Raw genomic sequence first — 17045 nt, forward strand, 5'->3', positions numbered from 1 at the left:
CAAATCAGCATTTGCACAAACATTTGAACACCCGCAGAGACACCTAACTGTCCACAGTGCTTTCCGTTCGTATGTTCCGTGGGTGGGATCTCGGGAAGCTCTTGTTAAAAACGAACTGCAGGCTGAATCCTGCCCATGTTTACCCACCCGTGTTGTGGGGTTGCTCCGGAGAGCTAACTGAAACGAGGAGGTAGGAGCGACACCAATGAACCCAAACTCCAAGCGCTTCCCTCCTCCTGCAACCCGCTCGCAGCAACAACACATTATAAAACTGCCTGGGTTTTATAACCATCCCGCACGGCGCTGCCCAATGAGCAGCTGCAGCGGGAGGAGGGCGGGGTGGAGAGAAGGAAATCACATTGCCCTTTTGATTTTTACATAAGTCTTTTGCCTAGACAAGGTACTTTCATGAGGGGCGTGTCTGGAGAGGGAAGCCGGCAGAATGGAGAGGCTGGCGCTGCCGCCGCTTCCACCAAAACAAGCGGGCAGCAGCAACAGCGCGCCGGAGACCCAACGAGATTCCTGCCTCTGCCTCCTCTCCACCTCCTCCTCCAGCCTGGCGCGCTCCGCGGCGCCACTTGAGCAGCGTGCCCGCCCTCTCGAGCAAAGGCCACCCACCGCCTCCACTCAAGCAGCCCGCCCAGTCATGGGCTCCCCGCAGCGGCAGGAGGAGCAAAAGCCACCAGCGCTAAGCTCGGCTGCCGAGGCTCTCCAGGCGCGCGATTTGGAGCGCTCTTCTTCCTCGGCTTCCTTCGCCCTCTCTGCGTCCTCGCTGCCGCCAGATACCACGATGCGCCCGCCCGAGTGGCAGGGGATGCTCCGGAGGGCAGAATGGTGGCTGGCGCAGGGCGGACAGCTCCCCGAAGCCCTCCAGCTCTGTCAGCTGGCCTCGGGCCACCCTCGGCAGCTGCGCGCGGAGCAAATGGGCGAGCTGGTGGATTGCATGGCGCGCAGCATCCGCATGAAAAGTGGTTCGGCTATAGCAGGGGCAGTGCCCGGCACGGCTCCGGAACGTGAATGGGAGATCTTCGGTTGCCGCAAATGCCAAGGTTTCCTCTACGAGCCTGTCTCGTTGCTCTGCGGCCACACTTTTTGCAAAAAGTGCCTGGAGAAGGAAAGGAGCCAGGCGGCAACGGCGGCAGGATGCAGTCTCTGTCCAGAGGGCAAGAGCGTTCCGCCCCGGCTCCGGATAAATGTTATCCTCAGCAACCTGTTGGCCAAATGTTTTCCTGGAAGAGTGAAGGCGTCGCGGCTTCGGCATGAAGGGAATCTCTTATATAAGGAGAAGAAATTGCAGGCTGCCCTTCAAAAGTACAACGAAGCAGTCCGATTAGGTAACGTACCTTCCGATGAGATGGGCAGTGGATTACTCAGCGCCACCTTTTCTCTTCTCTCTCTTCGTCTCGCTTAACCAGGGACCGTCCGGCGGGATTCTATTTCCCCTAGCCTGTTCACGCGTGAGCGTAGAACGCGTTTTTCCCCTCCTTTCTTGCTGACTCGCAAATGAACGTGTGAGTTTCCTCGTTTTGATGGGTTGAAAGTCGTATTCTTGGCGGGGTAGGGGGGCGGGGTTGAAACTTTCCTCTGTGTTTTTATCTAGCTGGTGACTCGTGCACATGTGCAAGCTACCACAGGAAGTTTCAGTTTCCTAGAAATAAATATGCACGTGTGAACCAGCTCCTTGTCACTCCTTTGACGTTTTCCGTTCTCCTTGCAACTTCTTAAACTTTTCTGAGGGACACAGAGGTGAGGTGGCCAGCTGCTGTTATTTGTTAAGCTGACCCTGCTCTCCTGACCTGTCTTGTATCCTGGCATGCAGAAATTCAACTGGTTCAGCTCTTGGCAATAGGTAGAGCTGCTGCTTCTCTCTCTCTCTCTCTCTCTCTCTCTCTCTCTTTCTCTCTCTCGTGTGTGTGTGTGTGTGTAAAGGTATAGCAGCAGATCAGTAAAAAAGAAGAAGCCAGCAACATTATACAGAAGATGTGCACCGATTGTTATGAATCTTGGTTTCTTGTACTCCAATCCCAGCTTGTTTTGACAGATTTAGTTTTGCTGTTGGGTCACTATTGTGAGTGCCCAAACAAGGGCTCTGTTTGCCCTTATCTGTGTAAGTTATCCAGGGCAGATCAGTGTAACTGCCATAGCTGCCAAGTTTTCCCTTTTCTCGCGAGGAAGCCTATTCAGCATAATGGAAAATCCCTTAAAAAAAGGGATAACTTGGCAGCTATGGTAACTGCTTGTGTATAGTGTCCTGCCTGGTGAGAGTGAGAGAGCGCAGTCATACAACCAATGTACCCCACATCTACACCTGCCATGTAATAAAGCTCTTCTTGCCTGTTGGCAGGATGGAATAAAAGGTGAATACAAACATGATAAATTACGGCTTAATAACACTGATTCAGACTGTCAAGGTAGTCTTATCACCACCATGCTTCTGGCCGCCTCTAATCTTTGTATAAAACCAAAGTGTATTAAAAGAACGACAGGTGTGTTTCCTCTGGGATGCTGACGGGATCAATTAATGTGATGAGTTTCAAGCTGAATATCTTGGTCAGCTTATACAGTACTGCCGGCCACGAAATACAAGGCGATCTAAGTATCCGCCCCCTTCCAAGGGGTGCTGCCTGCAAGGTCTTTAAAAGGTTCGGTGTGACTAAAATGTACATATGCTGACTTATATGTACAGCTACAAATATCGATCTCTAAGCTGCACGGTGCTTTGCAGCATGCTGAGCTGCCCTATAAACGTTGTTGTTGTTTTATTGTTTTCGCCGTCGTTTTTTTTAAAGCTTTTTTAAAAGTAGGGGAAATGACAGGAGATCACGTAAGTCCCTGGACCACCCACACGATTAGCAACACCCCTAACTAGCATCCAGCCCAGGAATGGAAAGGGCAATGAACCCAGGATGTGTCTTGTCCATCAAGCAAACCCTCACCTTTGCATTCTCACCAAAGTCTTGTTGATTCCGTCCGAAGTGAAAGTAGGTCAGGAGAACAGTATGTTGCATAAGCTTGGTAGCCCGGTCTTAGTTCCCTGCCCCCTTCCTATGGAATGGTTGTGTAACGAAGCACAGGTCGCGTTTTCCAAAGCATCCCACTGACGGTCTGATCATATTTAGCTAAATTGCCAATGACTCACTGCTGTGGTCTCCTGCTCACTGGAATTAGATTTTATTTCTAGATGTGAACAGTGGCTTTTTGTCTGCAAAGGATTCTCGCCGCCGCCGCTCCCCCCCCCCGCATTTCTCTCTAAAGCAGCATGCAAGCTAGGATTACTAGACACTGTTGAATTGGGTGAAGAAATGCCTTTTTAAAAAAGAATTGGTTGTGCCAAGTTGAAGGGGTCAATGTCAGTGATTTCAGAAATTGTGGAAGCTTTCCCATAAAGAATCTTGATTTACCTTTTCTGTAGCAAGAGAGTTGACAAATGAATCCTGCTGGCTTTTTATTTTTTTAATTTTTTTTTTCTTTTGAGGAACTATTGCATAACTTCCAGAGTGGTAGCTTTGTTAAGCCTTTGCAACCAAAAAAAGAGATCAGAGAGTCTTTGTGGCACCTTTTAAAGATAAAAGGAAAATCTTGGGATGCCATGAAGTTTTTGTTGTGTTTAGGAAAAAAATGTTGAGCCATAGACTGAGCATCACCTGTAGTGAAAAATCATAATATCATATAATCAAATCATGCAAACATATCATGTAATCATAATATCATGCAGTCATTCATACAGTCATAAATTATCACAATATCATACAGCCATAATATCATTCCGTCATAATTTGACCGTGCTTTTGACATGAGTGTTTTAGCTCAATAATTTGACCTGGTATACAACAACTTCCTGTGTCCGCTAATTAGTCTCCCTCATCCTTTCAAAACTGGTTTCTTATTTAAGGAAGATATTAGAGCATCTGCTTTGTGTGCAGAAGGTCCCAGGTTCAATCCTTGGCATCTCTGGGTCTGGCAGGGAGAGAACTGGTACTCCGATGAGACATTGTCGATCAGCTCAGTGCTGGATTTACGTATAAGCTAAACAAGTTATGTAGGGAAGCAGATGGTGCTGTGGGTTTGCCAATCAGAAGGTCTGTGGTTCAAATCCCCATGACGGGGTGAGCTCCCATTGCTCGGTCCCAGCTCCTGCCAAGCTAGCAGTTCGAAAGTACGTCAAAGTGCAAGTAGATAAAAGTAGATAAAAAGGTACCGCTCCGGCAGGAAGGTAAACAGTGTTTCCGTGCACTGCTCTGGTTCGCCAGCTTAGTCATGCTGGCCACATGACCCGGAAAAACTGTCTGCAGACAAACACCGGCTCCCTCGGCCAGTAAAGCGAGATGAGCGCCGCAACCCCAGAGTTGTCCGTGACTGGACCTAACAGTCAGGGGTCCCTTTACCTTTACCTTTAAAAAAGCTATAGCTTAGAAGCCCACTCTCTTGGGGGCCCCCCAAAAAATTAAAGGGAAAAAACCTGGATGTACATTTCCAAAATATAAGATAAAAAACAAATAAAATAAAACCTACATACAGCAACAGTGTTTTGTATTGTGTAGGTACCTATGATGTACATATTTTGCTATGTTGAAATGGCTTTAGATACCTATTAGGTCCATCAATTACCATATAGCATATATTCAACACAAAAAACAGAGACAATTTGTTGTTGACAAAGGACACCTGGACATATAAAGGGCCCCATGACCTTCAGTAGATTAGGGCCTCATCAAACCTAAATCTGGCCCTGATCAGCGTAGTCAAGGCTGAGCTAAAAGAACCAGTAGCCTAGATGTACCTATTAGGCAACTGCCTTCATTGCAGGGGGTTGGACCAGATGACCCTTGGGGTCCCTTCCAACTCTACAATTCTATGCAGTTTAGGTAGTTCTGTCCCTATAATTCCCAAAAGAAAAGCTTCTGGGTTTTCTTATTCATGTATGCTACTACAGCGGCAAGAATGTTACTCGCCCTCAAAATGGAAAGATGCAGAAGTCCCAGCAAAGGAAGACTGGATACAAAAATGTATGGAATATGCAGAAATGGCAAAACTTACCGGAAGAATAAGAAATCAAGATAACAAACTTTTTAGAAAAGAATGCAAATAGTTTATTAAATATTTACAGATAAATTGCAAACAGATAAAGAACGTTGGCGGGATTATTGTAATAACCTGCAGTTTCATAAGAGTACATATTTAAAGTAGATGAATAAATGAGCAAATTAACTTAATTTGGATATGTGGAATATATTAAAAATAAATTTAAGGAACTGCAGAAAGGGGGAAGGAAGTCAAGTTTTGAAATGTTAAAATGATTGTAAAATTAGTGAAATGTATAAACCTGAAAAGTATAAATAATAATAATAATAATAATAATAATAATAATAATAATAATAATAAAACAACTCTACAACTCTGTGATTCTACATTTTATGTGGATGGTGCTGTTTCAACTGCATTAGCAGCAGCGTCTGCATCTGAACATTGAAAACAGAGGGAGTCAGACAACTGGTTCCTGTCACCCTTATGTAAAGTTTATATTGCATAGAACACACTATGAAACACACTATTTTAAAAAACAGGAATTTCATGTTTTTATACGTCACTGTCTGCTAAGGTAGCCTTTTTTGACCCACCCTTTTTTTAGACATAACAGAACCTTCATTTCTTCCCCACTGATTTATAGCAACTGTGTGATCTTATAGCTTTGTCATCACCCGTGTTTATGAAACTCCTGAAGAGCTTGTGTAAGACAAGCGTGATGGCTCTTATAACACCAGTTCCTGAGAGCTCCAGTTAATTAAAAACTTAAATAATGGATGTTTCCAAGACATACCAGAGACGATGTGATTATGAAGGATACTGCATACACCAGAAGTGCTTATAGTTCTTGTTAATTCCTAGTTGTACTGAGTCGATGTTTCCATTACTTACAGCGCCCAATGATCATTTGTTATATAGCAACCGGTCGCAGATTAACTCAACTTTGAAATGTTGTGAAGAAGCTTTGAACGATGCAGAAATGGCCTGTAGTCTCCAGCCATTGTGGGTAAAGGTGAGTGCAAGTTTCAGCTTCACATTTCTATTATTATTTAACTGAGCAAATAGTCACTGTCCATGTCACAGTGGAAATAAATGTCTCTGATTTGTGGCCAGTTGGCAATTCCTCAAACAGACCAGCAAATTGTGTGCAGTTAAATTTTGTGATGGGAAATATGCAGTGGTAACTTCTGAAATATAAAGGAGGCCTGAGCTTGCAAATAACTCCACGCAAGTTACTAGTCCACAAACGTTTCTGGCAAATTGGTAGCCTGAAAGAAAAAAATCAAGTTATCAACTAAGTTTACAAAATATTCCTCCTTGCCTAGCCACTTGGAGGTAATTTTGCTCACTACTGATGACCTAGTATGGCAGGGGTGAGGAATCTCAGGCTCATGGGCAAATGCAGCTCATTAAATATCTGTCTGTCTGTCTGTCTGTCTGGACCAGTGATGGGCAACCTTTTGAGCTTGGTGTGTCAAAATTTGCCCAAAAAACTGAGCATAACTCGGGTGGTGTGTCACTTCGAGAAAAAACCCATAATTTTGCGATATTTATAGTTTAAATTAAAAAAATGTATAATTGTAATATATAACTGTATTTAATAAACCAAAAACTAATTTTTTAACCTAACCAAACCAAAAAACCCTTATTTATCACAAAGTGCGCAGAGTTGTTGAGCTTTTTGGGGGGAGCTGCTGACCAAGGTTTTGGAGGTTTTGGGGGGGGGTGAAAAAGTTGCTTTGCTTTTTTTGGGGGGTGCCCCAAAGCTGCTGCGCTTTTTTGGGGGGGGGAAGAAAACAGAAATAAATGACGAATAATACCGTACTTTTGCTGGAACTAACACGCAGCACCGACATAGTCTGCCAAAGCACCAAAAAATCCAGCACAGAACGGGTTAAAAAACGAACGCTGTTATATCCAATCATAGTCTGCCAAAGCGCCAGAAAAAAACAGCACAGAAAGGGTTAAAAAAACCAATCTCTGGCTACCAGCAACAACAACAAAAAAGGATCCGGGTTTTAACAGCGGAGACAAGCTGTAGCGGAGACAAGCTGTAGGAGGAGCGGGAGAACAAATAGGGGAAAAACAACAACAGCAGCAGCAGTGCGAATGGGCTGATGGGGCGCGTGCCAGCAGTGAGGGCTCTGCGTGTCACATCTGACACGCGTGTCATAGGTTCGCCATCACTGGTCTGGACTCTCCTCTTCCTTGACTCCAGCCCTCACCAGCCCTATTTTGCACCCTCCTTGAGTGGTTTTGCCTGGCTGAACTTTGTCCTTGATCTCCGATAATGCCTTGTGTATGCATGGTTTTGCCTCTGGCCTTGCCCACCACTGTCATGTGGCCTCCAGAAGACTCCTCAGAAGGAATGTGGCCCTCAGTATGAAAAAGTTTCTCTACTTTTGTGGTATAACAGGGCTAGTGATTGAACCTGCCGCCTTCAAGATGCTGGTGCACAAACTATAGGTCTTCTCTGCTGTGTCCCAGAAGCACAGGAAGGTTTGTAGCTGGGTGGCAGAGCATTTGCTTCACAAGTTCAATCCCCAGCGTCTCCAGGTATGGCCAAGAGAGACTCCCTCTCTGGAACCCTGGAGAGCCCTTGCTAGTCAGTGTAAACAATACTAAACCTGATGAACTAAACAATGGTCTGACTGTGTACAAGGCAATTTCCTGTGTTTTTACTGCATATGTTTAAGTTGTTAGGTGAGCCTAGGAAAAGGCAGTGATGACTCCCTTCCTTCTTGCAGGGTCACTTACGGAAGGGACAAGCCCTTGTTAAACTTGGGAAAACAGAAGAAGCTTTAGAAGAGTTTTTATTCTGCCTTGCCTTGGATGCTGGGAACAAAACTGCCAGATCAGAAGCTCAAAAAGTGAGTCCTATGTATCTTTTTATCTGATGTCCACATCTGTAACCTGTAGCTTACCAGTTTATCAGTTTATGGGATATGGTTGTGCATCATTATGCTCTCCACTACTGTGTTGTCTGGGTGGACCTTATGTAAGTTATTTTGGAGCAGGGAACTGTCGTCGTCTTGCTGCCATATGAAGTTGCCAAGCACATCGGTGGTGCTGTGATAGAGAGGTCACACTGGGTCCTTCGCAGTGCACATGACAGGCAGGCAAAATAGCAAATCAGATGTTTGTTCAGCCATCAGTCTCCCCCCTTTTGCACCATGCTCACTTTTTAAAATGTAGGGTGTTCACTTCAACTTTGATCCCCACCACTTCATCAATAATATTTTTAAAAACTGCTTCAGGGATTGGTGGTGAAGTTGGTATGGATCTTTGTGACATTCTCCCTTTGCAAGTTCCCCTTACTTGTAACTGTATCCTGGTTGCCCTGCATGACTCCACCTTTTCCCCATCAGTGCCTTCTTCATAACCCACCTTTCCCTTGAAGTACTTAGCATAACCCCATAGTTCTCATGCCTCATGTATATTGCCCATGGGTTTCTAAAGTAATTACGTATTGTTCCTGTGTCTACCCTCTACATCCATCTCCCTAATGGCATTGTACAGTACAGTATAAATAAAAAACAGCCATAATCATGATTTTTAGCCCACTTTTTGTCGGCAGGCACCTTAGACCTCTAAGCCAAGTCATGTCATCATGTTGTAAGATTTAAAAAGGGGTAGAGCTAGCTTAATTATGGTGATGTTGGTGCCATCAAGTGCACACGATTTCCCTCCCTGGGATGAGATGAACTTTGAAAAACCAGTTGCACAAGGTTTTTGGCATGATTCAGGCTGAACTGGGGAAAGCTGACTGTGGAGAGGAAGGTTGCCAGTTGGCTAGTGACTGTGATGTCACCAACCCGCCACTTCTTGTTTTCCTGACAGCCCCTGGAGCAATTTTGCAACAGGTTTTAAAATTAACTTCCTTTTCTTGGTAAGGTGAAACACACACACACACACACACACACACACACACACACACACATACATACACACACATGCCAACTTTTGTATCTTGGCATGTCCCTTTCCCCCTACCTCCCTGACAAACCATTGCATTATTGTGCCATGTGCTGTTTTTGTACCGGTGTGTCTCATTTCGGTGCTGTTCCTCAGCACAATGCTGCAATGAACTGATAACGTTCCTTTTCTAAAGTTGCATTGGTAACATTGCATTGTTTGAAGGAGGCTATTTATTGCTGCATGTAATGATAAAAGTAGCCTTTGGGTGAATTGGATGACTGTCCACAGAGCACAGCACAGTGAACTTGTCTGATTCTTCACTAAGGCTGTTTGGGCAGTTGTGACACTCTTTTTTTCAGAAGTGCTCTGACTGAACACATGAAGCTGAGCTCATCCTAGCTGGTTGCTTAGTTTAGAATTGCCGATCAGCCTAAGAAGTGGGTTGTGTTCAGTGAGCATGATGAAGTTCGGGGAAGCAACCTGACCTCCCTTCTACCTTGGAATTCCAGTGTGGAGACTTGGAAAAGTCTCTGTTCCAAATTCAATGCCTGGTTTATTATAGTATATATCTTTGCTCGCAAGGGCTCTTCAAGTCACCTCCTTCTCCGGTGTAAATAACTAGAGGCTCTGGCAGGATTTGCAATTGGCATTCAGAAAAATGAGCTGCAGATAGGGGAGGTAGGGGTGGGGAGCCTATGATATGTTCAGACTCCCATCAGCCATGACCATTGGCCATGCTGGCTGGGGAGGGGCATCTGGAGGGGCACATGTTCCCCAGTCCTGAAATAAAGTGTGGGAAGGAGGTTAAAGAGCCCTTTGGCTTGGGTCTTAGGCAACATGGAAGCAAATAAGTTTCTGGCCCTCTAGCCCTTGCTCATTTCAGAATATTGCCTCTGGGTTTCACAAATGCTGTTTGTTCAGGAATATAGCGGAAAGGAGTGGGAGACATCTCAGCCAAGAGAAACCCATGCTGCCCTGTGTCTTGGTCACATCACACAGTGTGCATGAGGCTTCCACTGTGCAATTCAAGTTGGGAGGGTTGCGGCAAGCTGCACTGGGCCCATGCAATGCAATACTGATGCCACTGGTTGGCGTTAGCTTCTTAGTCTCATGAGATGAGAATGCAAAACAAGGGGTAGGGGAGAAATGGCCCTCCAGATGTTGCTGGACTCTAGCTTGGCTAGTGGTCAAGGTTGATGGGAGTTGTAGTCCTTACAACCTCTGGAGGACACTCCCTGATGCAGACGGCAGAAAAAAAGGGATTGCCTCTAAGAAACAAAAATGTAGGAAGCAACCTCATACCAGAGCAGAGTACCTATTTGTCTGCCTAGCCCAGTGTTTCCCAAACTTGGGTCTCCCCAGCTGTTGTTTTTGGACTACAATTCCCACCTTCCCTGATCACTGGCCTTGCTAGCTAGGGATGATGGGGGTTGTAGTCTAAAAACACCTGGAGACCCAAGTTTGGGAAACCCTGATCTAGCCCAATGTTGTCTATGCAGACTGGCAGCTGCTCTTTGGGCAAAGGAATCTTCCTGTTGCTACCTGATCCTTTTGACTGGAGAGGGAAGGGGCTAATGATTATTATCCAAAGGAGCCCAGGGCAGCAAATGTACATGCAATAAAATATATTTAAAAGAATTTCATTACAGGTGCAGACTTTGAAAGCTCCTTACTTAAGTCTTGTTGAAAGAGGAGATGACTTCTAGTAGGTGCCAAAAAGGCAACAGAAGCAAGCATTGGATTTTTTTAGGAGCCCAGGAAATAAAGCAGCAGAATTTTCCAGCCTCTGATTTTATTTTTATGCTGAGATAGCTTGCAGTTAGTAGTTTTCAGATGAATCAGCATTCTCTTGACGCTGGCACTTAACCAGTGGTTTTCACATCTTTGTGAATCTGTTGGCGCTCTCTCTCTCTCTCTCTCTGAATGTATGATGATCCCGTTTTGGAATGTAAAAGCACACAGCAAATCTTGCTTTGGTGCAGAGGATTAAACTTGTTGCTTACCTCTGTGGGATTTCATTCAGATATGGGATGTATAGGCTTGGCCCATCCTGTTGAACCTTGGGTTTAGATTCCCGCCCACTTCATGTAGCTTTGAACTATGCTCTAATGCTTATGCAAGAGACAGGGAATGTGGTCTAGCCTAACTCACCCCACAGTGTGGTTGTGCAGATAAAATTAGGATAACCTCAGGTATGCTCACCTCTTCCCTTTGAAAGACAGGTAGGATGCAGGTGTTTAAATTTTTAATGGTGTGGGTAGAACACAAGTCAATTCTGCCCTGCCCTGTGGTCAAACCCAGATGACTGAAAATTGTTTTATTCTGTTTTGTTAGGAGTCTATTAAACAGGAAATGTATGACTATCAACCTATTAGCATTGACAAGATGAGTTTGCATTGCAGCAGCCTTTGTGTGTGTGCTTTTCATAGCTTAACTGTTCCGCAGGGAAGCTTAAAGAGCACTTCTCTCCTTACAGTAAATAAGATCCTTGGCCCAGATAGCCTAGTATTAACGGCCATGACTCACAATGGCTCTCTGGAGCTCTTGTAGAGCTTTCCCATCACCTGCTGTCACATCCGCTTCATACATTTAAAGCACATTTCATGCTCAAGAATTATAGGAACTGCGGTTTGTGAAGGGTGTTGGGAATTGTAGCCCTGTGAGGGGGAAACTACAGTTCCCTGGATTCTTTAGGGCAAGCCATGTGCTTTAAATGTGAGTTAAATCAAATGTGCATTGAATTTATAGTGTGGATGTGACCTAGTCCTCTGAAGTGGACATGCCAGGAATTGAACGCAAGACTTTATGTGTGCAAAGCTTCTGCTCCGTCACCAAATTAAGTAGTGAAGTGTGTGTGTGTGTTTTATATCACAGCTTCTACTTAATTTAATTTTGCGTGTCCCGGGGGATGCTCAGGAACGCTTGCCCCTGATATCCTGCAGCTGTTGTCCCGTCACTCTAGATTAAAAGGGAACCTTTTAAATTCAGTGGGATCTGAAGGCACCAGCCACAGCCTACAAAGTTTGCTCAAGGTAGCACTTGTCTGTGGTACTGTCCTTGTATGTTTAATATTTGGTGGGGGAGGGGAGGTGGTTGCACAGTTTGCTGCTGGGGTGGGTGGGTAGGGTCATTGGCCTGCTGCATGAGTGCTTGCTGCTGACCACCCTGAGATTTTATTAGCAAGGCACATGGGGGTTCTTGTTTTATTAACAACGGGGTTCTCTGACACTCGTTTGAGAATTGCAGCCAGTCATTAGGAAAACCTTGGCAGAAAGGTTGCGGTTGAAGAGACTCATTAAACTGGGTCTCGTTTTTTAAAAGTTAAGAAGAGTCTGGCTGATAGATCAGACCCAAATGGTCCTAGAGGCCTCCCGCCTCCTTCCCAAAGCCTGGTTTGCGCTTTCCCAGCTTTGTAAGGAGGAGGGAGGGCTCTAGGACCCTGCCATCTGGTACGCAGGCTGAGACCCTACCTGTCTCACCAGAGTAGTGCATGCTCTGGTTATCTCCCGCTTGGACTACTGTAATGCGCTCTACGTGGGGCTACCTTTGAAGGTGGCCTGGAAACTGCAATTAAACCAGAATGCGGCAGCTAGACTGGTGACTGGGAGTGGCCGCCAAGACCACATAACACTGGTCCTGAAAGACCTACATTGGCTCCCAGTACATTTCCGAGCACAATTCAAAGTGTTGGTGTTGACCTTTAAAGCCCTAAATGGCCTCGGTCCAGTATACCTGAAGGAGCGTCTCCTCCCCCATCGTTCTGCCCGGACACTGAGGTCCAGCGCCGAGGGCCTTCTGGCGGTTCCCTTGCTACGAGAAGCCAAGTTACAGGGAACCAGGCAGAGGGCCTTCTCGGTAGTGGCACCCACCCTGTGGAATGCCCTCCCACCAGAGGTCAAAGAGAATAACAATTACCAGACCTTTAGAAGGCATGTTAAGGCAGCCCTGTTTAGGGAAGCTTTTAATGTTTGATGGATTTCTGTATTTTAATATTTTATTGGAAGCCGCCCAGAGTGGCTGGGGGAACCCGGCCAGATGGGCGGGGTATAAATAATATATTATTATTATTATTATTATTATTATTATTATTATTATTATTATTATTTCAAAATCCTTGTGCCTCCTTCCTTATCTGCCTTTGGGAAGGCAGCAAGATGAATGAGGGGTGCCATAGTACCCAAGTCCCCCCACAGCTAGGTGCTTCTGGGAAACGTCCAAGCTGGACATGTGTGCAATGTTTTCTTTGTTTTTTTATAAGTTCTCCTTTGAAGACCTTGACCAGAAAGTGTTATCTATGATTTCAGAATAGGCTTTGCATGAATTTATTGGGCTGCAAAGAACTGATCTTGGGTCTTTGGGCTGGTTAGATTGAACAGCCATTGTATTTGTCTTCTCTGTCTGGCCCTTGGTATTCTGCCCAGGCCACACCGATCACCACCACTGCTTCAGACCTTCCTTGAGTGCTTTTGCCCGGCTGGAACGTGTCTGTCCTCCTCTGGAGGAGGACAGAGTGAGGGGTGAGTGGGTGGGTATAGATATAGAAGCTGTTGTTGTTGTTTAGTCGTTTAGTCGTGTCCGACTCTTCATGACCCCATGGACCATAGGACGCCAGGCACTCCTGTCTTCCACTGCCTCCCGCAGTTTGGTCAAACTCATGTTGGTAGCTTCAAGCCATCCTGTCCAGCCATCTCGTCCTCTGTCATCCCCTTCTCCTTGTGCCCTCCATCTTTCCCAACAGATATAGAAGCTAGCCTATTGTATAAAGGTAAACTTTACATGCATTGCTCCACCCACTTCTGGCTGTGGCCCTGGCATGGAATGCAACCCTTAAAGTGTTTTACTGCTTAGTGTTGCACCCAGTGTATTATTTGTACTTTCAGCACCGGTTTTAATGCTGTGCGGTCAATTCCCCCCACCCCCCGCATAGGGCACCGAGGGGGGTACAAAATTATGAAGACCCATAATTGAGAAGATCCATTTGGGGATGCAAAATTCTGGCCATGCACAGGGCGTCATATTGCAAAAGATTACCCAAGTCTGCCCCTGGTACTTTTGCACCAGGATTGTTTTTCTATTGAAGTCATTTGTTGCTCATCCTGCTTCAGTTGTCACGAGAAATTGTGAGCAATATGCTGTACAGTACAGGCAAGATGTTGCAGAATTCTATTTAAAAGTAGGGATGACTCTGCAACCTTAAGCCTGATTTTAGGGAACGTGTAGCTTTTTCTTCAGGGTGATTTGATTGCTTTGAAGCACCGAATTGCATTTTAGGGCTTGAGTTGAGAGGCAGTTTAATTTAAGGACTCTCCCTTCCAGCATTGAGTACTGTTCCTTGGGGGGGGGGAAGACCCCTACCTCTTCCCCATTCTCTGGTAGTCACCTCTGATCAGGCCTGGCCCACTCACGAGGCAAGGTGAGGTGACTGCCTCAGGCAGCAGCGTTTACCAGGGCAGCAGATCCCAATGTCAATCTTTCTCCCCCACCTTGTTCCTGATGTAGGTATTTGCTGACGCCATCTTCCCTGGAGGGCAGGGGCTGTCATTTGGGGGTCAGCCTCAGTTGGCAAAATGCATTGGACCAGCTTTGTCTCTGGTGGCCATCTCTGAAACAGGCCAAGGTAGCTTTGGGGCAGAGTTGCAGGGAACTTCATGGTGCAGGGAAGGGGTTCCTAAAACACAGCATCATTGCCAAAGCATCCTGCATAGCAAACTCATTCTCCAAATGCAGGTCCTTGCATAGTCCAAATGGCTGTGTCTAGTATCCATGCCAAAGAGGGTGATGTGGACAAGCTTGGGGGGGGGGGGTTGCAATGTTTGCTGAAGTACAAAAAAAACCAAAGGTGGAGGAGAGACTCCCAAAAAGCATCTTAGTGAAGGCATGCTAAATGGACCTGGAGAAGTGATCAGGTGGGTGGGTTAGATGGAAAACTGCAGAGAGGGAAAACTGCAGAGAGGGAAATAGATTGGAACAGATTGTTCTGGGAAAGGGTGTGACTGGTTGGCAGGAACCCTGAGCAGGAACATGCTGCATGGCACCATTTTGTTGTGAGTCCCACCTAGAACCACAGAATTGTAGAGTTGGAAGGGACCAGGAGGGTCATCTTGTCCAACCCTGTGCAATGGAGGAATCTTTTGCCCCAAGGTGGGGCTTGAACCCACAACCCTGAGATTAAGAGTCTCATGCTCTGCCAACTGAGCTATCCCACCAATACTAGTCCTACTTCCAGCAGACACATTAAAGTTAATGGGCCTGACTAACATAGGGACCATTAAAAGACAGGACTAACTAAAGGTCTACTGTAACTTAGTCACGTACAAACACCAGATTTTTATGTAGAAGCATGAGATGGAAGGAGATGCATCATTATGTTGTACCCTGCCCGGAAGGCTCCATGGAGCTCAGATAATAGTTTGCCCCAATGGCAAACCTTGGCTTAAGACTGCCAAGGTTAAATCTTGACCGGCTCTGGTAACCTGGCCTTTTAAAGCTTAACCTCAAAAATTGTAACAAACAAACAAAAATGTATATGTGTATGTATATGTATGTATATGTATATGTATACAAGCATGAATAACAATGTTCAGGTTTGGTGATGGGAAAAAATAAATAAATATCATTAAAATAAAATAAAATAAAGCTTAACCTCAACAATAGCTTATTTTCTGTTTTGAATGTTCTTAACTCCCATAGGTAAAGGTAAATGGACCCTTGACGGTTAGGTCCAGTCACAGACGACCCTGGGGTTGTGGCACTCATCTCACTTTATTGGCTGAGGGAGCCGGCGTTTGTCCACTCCACAGACAGTTTTTCCGGGTCATGACTAAGCCGCTTCTGGCGAACCAGAGCAGCGCACGGAAATGCTGTTTACCTTCCCGCTGGAGCGGTACCTATTTATCTACTTGCACTTTGACGTGCTTTCGAACTGCTAGGTTGGCAGGAGCTGGGACCGAGCTACGGGAGCTCACCCCATTGTGGGGATTCGAACAGCTGATCTTCTGATCGGCAAGCCCCAGGCTCTGTGGTTTAGACCACAGCGCCACCCGCGTCCCTTTTATTAACTCCCATAAGTAGCCTCAATTTTCACAAATCAGGTGAATGAAGTACAGTAGTCAATCTTTTTCAAAGCCATACCACTCCCAAAAAATCTTGAGAACTGTAGTTTGTCAAGGATGCAAGGTGAAAAGATTGTTAATAGAGGTGTTCCATGCTCTGTGCAGATGCGCTTTGAGGACATCTGTGAAGGTCTTGTGAAGAACATTATTGCTAGAGATCAGTAGTTCTAAAGAAGAACCTTTTTCTTTGCACAGGCAAACATGGACAAGGAAATGCACTTTGCTCTCCATGAGGATCAGAAGGCAGCTGACCACAGTGGCTTGGAAAAGTCCATCCCAGTGGCAGGGAGCATGAAAGGAAGCTTGGTCAAGAGAAGGCATGCCTCTTCAGCGACTGAGACAGCCATCCTTTTATCTGAGAAGTGCTGTCTTCTAAAGAGAAAACACTACTCTGATGAGGCCCCAAACACTGACCCACCTAGGAAAATTATGAAAAGGGGTAAGCTTTCTTTAAAAAATAAAAAAGAATCTATTTTAGCACTGAAGTAAAGTGGCAATACCAAAAAAAATGATGGCTTATAATTTTTGGAGAAGTTTACACTTTCTAATTTATATGGCTAGATACATGTATAAAACAAAACATTTTTTTCTGTTTTGTTGTTGTTGTTCTGATGTATCAATAAAATCTATTTTTAAAAAATGAAATTAATGGACCTACATTAGTCATGCTCATTACTTTAAGTAGGTCTACTCTAAGTAGGAGTAGCATTTGATGCAAATCAGTACCATATGTCTTCAAAGAGAGGAAAGAGCCTAAAGAGAGGAGCCAGTGTGGTGAAGTGGTTAAGAGCAGTAGACTCGTAATCTGGTGATCTGGGTTCGGGTCTCCGCTCCTCCACATGCAGCTTCTGGGTGACCTTGGGCTAGTCACACTTCTCTGAAGTCTCTCAGCCCCACTCACCTCACAGAGTGTTTGTTGTGGGGGAGGAAGGGAAAGGAGATTGTTAGCCGCTTTGAGACTCCTTTGGGTAGTGATAAAGCGGGATATCA

At 45.4% G+C, this 17045-nt stretch overlaps 1 protein-coding gene across 1 annotated transcript in view; it reads left to right on the top strand.

Annotated features, from left to right (window-relative positions):
* The first annotated feature begins 355 nt into the window (after window positions 1-355).
* The window catches only part of LONRF3 (LON peptidase N-terminal domain and ring finger 3), a 30316-nt gene continuing 13626 nt past the window's right edge, over window positions 356-17045 (top strand). Inside the window, exons 1-4 of the mRNA XM_035114045.3 lie at window positions 356-1334; window positions 5919-6037; window positions 7773-7895; window positions 16251-16494. Of these exons, the coding sequence (XP_034969936.2) occupies window positions 443-1334; window positions 5919-6037; window positions 7773-7895; window positions 16251-16494 (1378 nt within the window). The 5' untranslated portion in view covers window positions 356-442. The remainder of the gene's footprint in view (window positions 1335-5918; window positions 6038-7772; window positions 7896-16250; window positions 16495-17045) is intronic.

The sequence above is a fragment of the Zootoca vivipara genome, chromosome Z2 (genome assembly GCF_965207765.1).
Source record: "Zootoca vivipara chromosome Z2, rZooViv2.hap1.1, whole genome shotgun sequence".
NCBI lineage: Eukaryota > Metazoa > Chordata > Lepidosauria > Squamata > Lacertidae > Zootoca > Zootoca vivipara.